Source organism: Cervus elaphus, chromosome 22 (genome assembly GCF_910594005.1).
Source record: "Cervus elaphus chromosome 22, mCerEla1.1, whole genome shotgun sequence".
NCBI classification, from domain to species: Eukaryota; Metazoa; Chordata; class Mammalia; order Artiodactyla; family Cervidae; genus Cervus; species Cervus elaphus.
Genome location: NC_057836.1, coordinates 43,345,416 through 43,353,155, shown reverse-complemented (window position 1 = coordinate 43,353,155; position 7,740 = coordinate 43,345,416). Strand labels below are relative to the sequence as shown.

Sequence of the window (7,740 nt, the reverse complement as noted above, 5' to 3'; positions counted from 1 at the left end):
GTTGATGGACATTTAGGTTACTTCGATGTCTTGCTTGTTGTAAGGCATGCTGCAGTGAACATTGGGTTCATTGAGCATCATCTGAGCATCACCACTTCTGAAAGGCCCCAGGGCCTGTTGGACACCGCTCTGAACACTCATTTCAAGTGGAAGACCAGTTTTCTTCTCTTCCACCCCTTCCTCCCACAGGGCTGGACCCACAGCAGGAAGGGGTGGCCCCCAGCAAGCCTGGGGCTCACCCTCTTTCTGGCTTACTGATGCCCTTTCCAGGTAACGTCCCCGTGTGCTGCATGTGACAGGCATCAACAGGCAACTTCTTTTGCCAAAACTAAATAATAAAGTGGTATCCCCAGTGTGGGGGCTGCTGTGACATTTCCTTCCTTGGTAGGTTCTAAGGAATTTGAAAGAGAAGGAAGTACAGGGCAAGGATGGAACCAGGGAGAAAGAGGCACACACAGCTACTTGAAAAGGCCAAGTTTATTCCAGTGTTGTTGGGGAAAGGAGCACTCTACACATTAATTCTAAAAACTTGTCAATTTCCCTGGCTGAGGAGGAAAAGATTAGCTGCAGGCCATGCCGGATCACTCCACCGGCAGGAGTTGTGGGCAAGGGGAGAAGAGGCCACCACTCAGGCCTTCCCACCCTTCCCCTGGGACACCCGGGTCTCCAGGGGGGCCCGATGGAACCACTCAAACCAGGAGCCATCGTAGATGGCCACATCGGGCTTGCCACAGAGGTAAGCGGCCAGGGCAATGTGGCAGGCAGTGACACCCTTCCGGCATGTGGCAATGAGGGGCTTTGCGAGGTCCACCTTCTTGGCCTCGAACATGGCACGGAGCTCCTCCGGGCTCTTTTCAAAGCCATCCTCTGTCAGGAAGTCCATGAAAGGCATGTTGACCGAGCCTTGGATGTGACCTGAGTCCAGTCCTGGGCGAAGGCAGAGGACAGGATAGGGTTAGGAGCAGCACAGGGGGTGGCGGGGAGTGGGCCTGGAGGTCGGAATCAAATGGTTATGAGGATAGAGAGCTTTGCAAACAAAAAATAACGTCCTTGCCTTTCTCAGAGCTCAATTTATTCCAGCCTTAGCTACATCCAGTGCTCATGACCACCACTCCCAACCCCCATCAAATCTACCTAATATAGGTATGTTCTACCTGCTTGAGAGGACAGGGAGGAGTCTCGGCTCTACCATCTACTAACCTTTATCTTGGGCAAATTGCTTCACCTCTCTGAACCTCAGTTTTCTCATCTGTCAAATGGGCTCAGTGTTACATTCCTATAATATAGGGCTGTGGAGAAGAGCAAATGGGATGAGGAATGTAAATGCTATGGGGTGTGCTAATTGCTAAGAACATGGGTGAAGGGGAGACACAGACCATGCTCTCAGGGAGATTACAGTCTAGCAAGGAAGATAGAGTTTAAATATATAACCACGATTCACTAAATATAACGTCGCTCTATTTTACAGATGAGTACACTGCTGCTTGACAAAGTGAAGAGACTAGCCCGAGGCAACACAGCGAGGTGAAGGCAGGGCCAGGACTGTGCCGAGTCCCCTGGTTTTCCTGTCAAGCCCACAGTGTGTAAAGAGCCTGTGATCCGTTATTAGACGGAAGTTCAAATCCCAGCTCTGCCACTTACCGAGGAGTGACCTTAAGCAGAGGAGAGGCCCCACCTCTCTGAGCCTGTGTCCCCATGGGTAACGTGGGAAGGGCTGCTGTCAAGGGTAAAGCACCGACTATCTCAATCGGCTCACTGCCCTCAGGTGCTGCTGCTTCTCCATCAATTTCCCACCTACCGTGGGGGGCAGGTGAGCGTGGGGACCCTGTGGTCCCTTGAGGACCTTCCTAGCAACTCTGAGAGGCTTTGACAGAAGCAGAATGGGGGTTTAGGCTAGCTCCAGGGTCCATTCCAGAAACTTCTCTACACCTAGTCAGGCCCCTCGGCCAAGTCTGGGCTTCAGAATAACCATCATGTGGGGCAAATGGAACTCGGCCATGGCTGAGCTGATGCCACGTGCAAGGCCAAGGCCAAGGCCCAGCCCCCAGCGTGGCCCTGGTCACTCCTCTTCCTCAAGCGCCCCACACTGTGGCAGACTGGAGTGCCCACTGGGAGTGGGGCCTCCTTGTCTCCCACAGCCCCTGCTTAACCCAGACTGTGGGGCAGGACCAGGTGGGCAGCAGCGTGAGAGGCAGATCTGACCAGGGAAACCAGGGCACATCCTGGGGCAGCGTGAAGGCAGCTGTGCCCTGGAGGTCTGAGCCTCAGTTTTCCACCTGAAATGGGGAGCTAACCACACCTATCTCACAGGCTTGTGGGGAAGTCAGCTTCCGCAGATAAAAGCCCTTAACAACCTGGGCACCCAGGAGGAGGGCAATCATGCCAAGTGTCCTGTTCTCCTCACCTCAAGGCCAAAGAGAATTTGAAATTCTCTGGGCCATGTTGCTGGCCCAGTCAAGAGTTCCTTTGATTGACTATAGATGTCCTGACTTACTAAATTATACTGATTTATGGGTTGAGTATTCTTGCCTGGGAAATTCCATGGACAGAGGAGCCTAGAGGGCTACAGTAAATGGGGTTGCAAAGAGTCACGACTGGGCGACTAACACTTTATTCCTGTTGTGATTTCATCCTTCTGTCTGGAAATTTTGATCTGAGATCTGATGTGAACTGACCCTACCGATGAGGCACAATTGGTCTGTTGGCTCCAAGGGTGTTCTTTTCCAAGAAACCAACTTAAAATGTCTCAGGGAGCTCCCTGGTAGCCTAGTGATTAGGATTCTGGGCTTTAATTGCTGGGGCCCTGGTCAGGGAACTGAAATCCCATGCAGGCAAAAAAAAAAAAAAAAAAAGGTTCCGTACCCAGGTAGTGGGCTGGATGAAGTACATTAAAAAAACACCAGCATTTATTGAGTCCTGAATGCTGTTTCATTTCTTTCCACCCATCCCTGATGAAACAGCTTTATTGTTTTTTTTTTCTAATTACAGAAAAGGCACCTATTCTGAGTAAAAAAAAGTGGTAGTAGGGGTGGAGAGGGTGTTCTGTAGACTCTGGCCCCCACCCTGGGCAAGCCTCAGGAGTTGGAGGCCCTCCCTTTCTGCCAGCCAGTGCTCAGGGCCTGTCGGAGGAATTTAAATGAGCAGAAACTGGCTGCCTGCGTAGGGGGAGGGCTGGGATGAACTTGGTTGGAGAACCTCGGAGACCAGCCAACTAGGGGAAAGGCACTTTGCACCCAGGGGCAAGGACTCCTGCTGTTCCTCCAGGCCCAGCTTCAGCTGCAGGCTTGTGGCTGTCTCCCCAGCCACCAGGCCAAACCTCTGGCATCAGGCACCCAGACAGCTTATCTGAAGAACTTTTCCTCAGTCCGCACACCATACAGATGGGCCTCCTGGCACTCATGGGGGGCCCAGGCTCAGAGAGGTGAGGTAACTCGCCCCATGACACACAGCACAGGTGTGATGTGCACACAGGTGTGTCCAGCATCAAAGCCTGTGCACTCTGACTACCCTGAGCCTTCCTAGAAAGAGCGGCTGAGATGACCTTTCGTGATGACCAGTTCAGAGGTCTGGGACTTGGTGTTCCAGCTTTGGCCAAGAAGATGGAAGTCCAGTTGGCAAGTTAGCATCCCGCAGGTCACTGATAGGTGTGGGCTTTCAAGGCCAGGAAAACCTGAGTAGCTCTATCTTGCTTTCCTCCTAAAGACACCAAGGAAGCCAGCGCAGGCAGCCCCCAGCCCTGCCTGCCGGGAGTCAACTTGGCACCCCCTACCCCATCCTACCCCAGTCCGCAGCCCTGGGAAGACACACAGGCAGAAGTCACATGACCCCATGAAGCAATATGAAGCAACGCTTTGGAGCTATGACCACCCCGTGCTTATTGACACAGCAGTGGCCTTGGGAAATAACCCCATTTTGATCCTGTGACTGGGGTCGAGTCTTGGCCTCAGTGTCTCACTGCAGAAGTTTCTGCTTCCTTTCCCTACCTGCAAAGTGGGACCACTTGGAACCCCCACCTGCCTCCCCTGCTAGGCTGCTGCAGTTGCCCAGGGGAGAATGTATATAAAGGGTCCGGCAAATAACAGTATGCATTAAGGGGTCAACATTCTCCCTCTTGACCCTCATGGACCCCACTTCCTTCCAAGCAGAGAGAAGGAAAAGAGAATAAGGTTTATAAAGATACTGAGCTGGATCAACTCCCAACTCTGTTCTCTCCCGTTCCCTAAGGCTCCTCCTATAAGGTCAGTGATGGCGTTCAATAGGAGGGTTGAGAGGTGAAGGGACAAGCCTGAGGCCACACCTAAGTTCCACACAAGAATGCAAACTCAGGTCCGTCTGACTCTCACTTTTCTCCTCTTACAAACAGGACCAAAGGCACTGGGAGCACATAGCTGAGGCCAGGTGGGAGGTTGCTTGCCTGAAATGGGCAGAAAGTGGCTGTGGGGTTTCTAAGGCCCTGCTTCCAGCTCCTCTTGGGGGTCATTCCTTCCAGGGACACCCAGGGCTGCCACCCATATTCCCCTGGGTGTTATATCTGGATGGCTGAGCCCATGGGGTGCCTCCCTGATCCCATGAGCTCAGCAGAGCCTCATGTGCCTAATGTCTTGTACAGGAGGCCAGCAAACCCTCTTAGAGGCTTTACAGATAGCCCCAGGCTTTGCACTTTTCTTCATCCTTTTCAAAGTACCTCCAGCCATTGCTGTTTAATAAATACATAGCCAGGTGGGTAGTGCTGGCATTACTCTTTTCATTTTATAAGGGAACACAGGCTGAGCAATGAACTGACTGAGGTCCCAGCATAAAGGAGGAGCAGGATTCAAACTGGGGCCTGTGCTCCTTGGTCTCCAGATGGGAACTGGAGGGGAGAAGCTGGCTACAAGAGAGGAGCCAGGACTTTAGAATCGGGGGCTTGCAGGAGGTCCTACCTGCAGCAGCTGGCTTTTCCCCCTCTCTGAGCCTCAGTTTCCTCATCTCTAAATTGGGAAAACGGAGGCCGAATCTGGCATTTCTACGCCCTCCTCTCATTTATTCTGTTTGCTTCAGGGCAAGCTGGGGGATAGCTAGAGAAACAATTCCACCTCTCCTCCCTGCAGTGGCATCTCAAGTGCCAAGGAATGGAAGGTGCCTTGAACCAAGGCCAGGAGGGGGTTGCAGGAGCTGGTGCCAGGAGCTAAACAAACTTGAATCTTCAACTTCAGACCTTCAGAGAACAAGCTGGGCAGGAAAAACACAGTCCTAGAGAAAGCTATGGCAGGGAGGGCAGAGTCCTGTGCTTTCCTGGTTCTGCCTCCAACTACCCAAGTGACCTTGACACACTCCTTCCTCTGTGTACCACAGCCTCTCTGAGCGGAGAGGTGACCTTTCATAACCTCCAGTTCTAAGAGTGTTGGAATGGCTTTCACAATGCTCTTCACAGAGGCACAGAAAGGAAGAGACTTTTCAACAAGTTAGTCCAAATGTTGCACAGGAGGTGGATTCCACAGAGGTTTCCTGAGGACAGTGCTGCAGCACCCCCAGGCCATCCTGCGCCCTGAGAGCAGTGAGGTCCCGGCCACCGGAGGTGTCCAGGAGGAGGGTGATGGCAAGACCTCTGTGGTCCTGTTAGGAGGTTCTAGAATGCAGTTCTGAGACTCACCCCACCCCAACTTCCACCAGTGTAGAACCCTCCCTCTTTGTCTACAGAAGGGGACTCATGAGCCATATCCTTAGAGATGACTGGCGAAGGGGCTCCCTGCTGGCCCCAGGAGGTGAGGGTGAGGCAGGACGGTGGTGCATCCTGGTTTGAAACTAGGCAGTACTGGGTTCAACTCTGGACTCTGCCACTGAGCTAAGCAAGCAACCTAAGGAAGGTCAGGGGGTCTGGGAGAGCTGGAAGAGGGAGGGAGTGCTGGGAAATAGCATTGTTCATGTTGCTAAGAATTTCTGAAGAACTCACGGGGTCCTGAGGAGACTTCTGTACAGCGGTATTTGTGTGGCTCATGGATGCTATTGAGCATGTTGGGGAGCTAGTGCGTGGGCATGGATGCAGGTGGATATGTTGTCAGTTACCTCTGCTGATGCCTCTCCACACAGATATTCGGTTGTGCCTTTGCATGTGGCTACGGGAAGGCATGTGTCCATTCCCATGCATCACAGCTGGAAAAACCTTTAGGTTGGGCTCTCCCCTTTCATTTTACAGATGGAAAGACGGAGGCCCTCCTGGGGGCTGCTGAGGGCAAAACCTGGAGAGGGTCCCAGACATCCTACTCCCCATCTCTCCATGAGCATTGCTCCCCAGGGACCATCCCCCCACGGGGCACCTACCTACTGCATCTGGCTCCGGCTGTGTGCCCAGGTATCGCCCTTGGGCCCGTGAATCCACCAGCTGGAACCTCTTTGATTCTAGGTTCTCCAGCACCTGCTCGTAGGTCTTGAGCAGGGAGCGGTTCAGCGTGGCTTTAAAGACGGCTGGCTCTGGGCGTGAGGGCTCAGATGTCACCGGGTGGCCCTCCTTCAGCCAGTTCCGGAAGCCACCATTGAGCACGGACACGGTGCGGTGGCCAAACACACGGAACATCCACCAGACCCGCGGCGCATAGAAGCTGCCCAGGTCGTCACCATCGTACACCACCACATGCGTGTCGTTGCTGATGCCCAGACTGCCCACGTAGTCGGCGAAGCCCGCCTCGCTGGGCAGCATCACCTCGTAGGGCGAGGCCTTGTCCCGACACTCCTCTATGTCAAAGAAGGAGGCGCCGGGCACATGGCGCTCCAGGTATTCCTTGCGGGCCTCGCGGGTGCCCGGCGAGTACCAGGACGCATCCAGCACCCGAAGGCCAGGGCCCAGCTTGCCAGCCCGGACGGACTCCGCCAGCCACCTGGTGGAGACCAGGGCTCGGTAGAGCACCTGCTGAACCATGGTGTCAGCTCTCCGTGGCACCTGGCGCGGGTGGGAACCAGGAAAGAGACCGGCGTGAGGACTGTCCGTGCAGTGGGCTGGGGCCTGGGAGGAGGAGCTTTTCCCCCACTGCACTCCCCCAGGGGTGTCGTGTTTCTGGCAACCCGGCAGGGTTGGGGTGTGCAGTGGGTTAGGTTTGCAGATTCCCTAGGGAAAGCCAGCTTCCGCCGCTCCCTGCGTCCCCCGCCCGCGCAGAAGTGGGTGGAGCGAGAGGGCCGGGGATCGAGGAGCTGGCTGGGAGGGTGTCTGGCCCTAGAAGCTACTATACTCTCCCTCAGGATTCTCCAGGAGCAGCGAAAAGATGTCCAAGATGGGAGGAGAATGCATCTTGGGCTTAGAGACCCCTTCCTGGGAGCGTAGGGGAGTGGGCGTATGGGAAAGGGTCCGCTGGAGGCCCGCAGTCGCCCTCATCCGCGCCTCACCTCGCAAACCTTCCTGCAGCCTCTCAGCAACCTGGGGTCGCCCGCCTCCTAAATGCCCAAGTCCGGCCCAGCCTGGTGCCCTCTGCTCCAGTTGGGTCCAGGGTTCCCGGGGCACCCCCGCCCCGCTCTCGCCACCGGGACCCTCCCCAGGGTCGCAGGTAGTTTGGCCGGCGGCCCGGGCGCCTACCGCAGCCCCATCCCGCCGCACTCACTCGCCCTCGCCGCCGCCCTGGCGCTTGCCCCTGCCCGCTGGAGAAGTTGGCAGGTTCAAACCCGGAGCCTGCAACTCCCCGGCCGGCCCACACCATCGCGCCGCCGCCCGCGGGGGGGATCGTGCGCCGCCCACCACTCCGTGCGTCCCCGCCCCGCGCCGCGCCCGCCCCC

General features: G+C 55.5%; 1 protein-coding gene across 1 annotated transcript; it reads right to left on the bottom strand.

Moving 5' to 3' along the window:
• Positions 1-459: 459 nt before the first annotated feature.
• Positions 460-7,712, bottom strand: TST (thiosulfate sulfurtransferase). Its single transcript, XM_043881477.1, has 3 exons — positions 7,569-7,712; positions 6,301-6,916; positions 460-927 (listed from the first exon to the last, which is right to left on the bottom strand). Exons 1-3 carry the CDS (start codon positions 7,662-7,664, stop codon positions 629-631), a joined length of 1,011 nt encoding a protein of 336 aa, XP_043737412.1. The 5' UTR covers positions 7,665-7,712; the 3' UTR covers positions 460-628.
• Between the last annotated feature and the right edge of the window lie 28 nt (positions 7,713-7,740).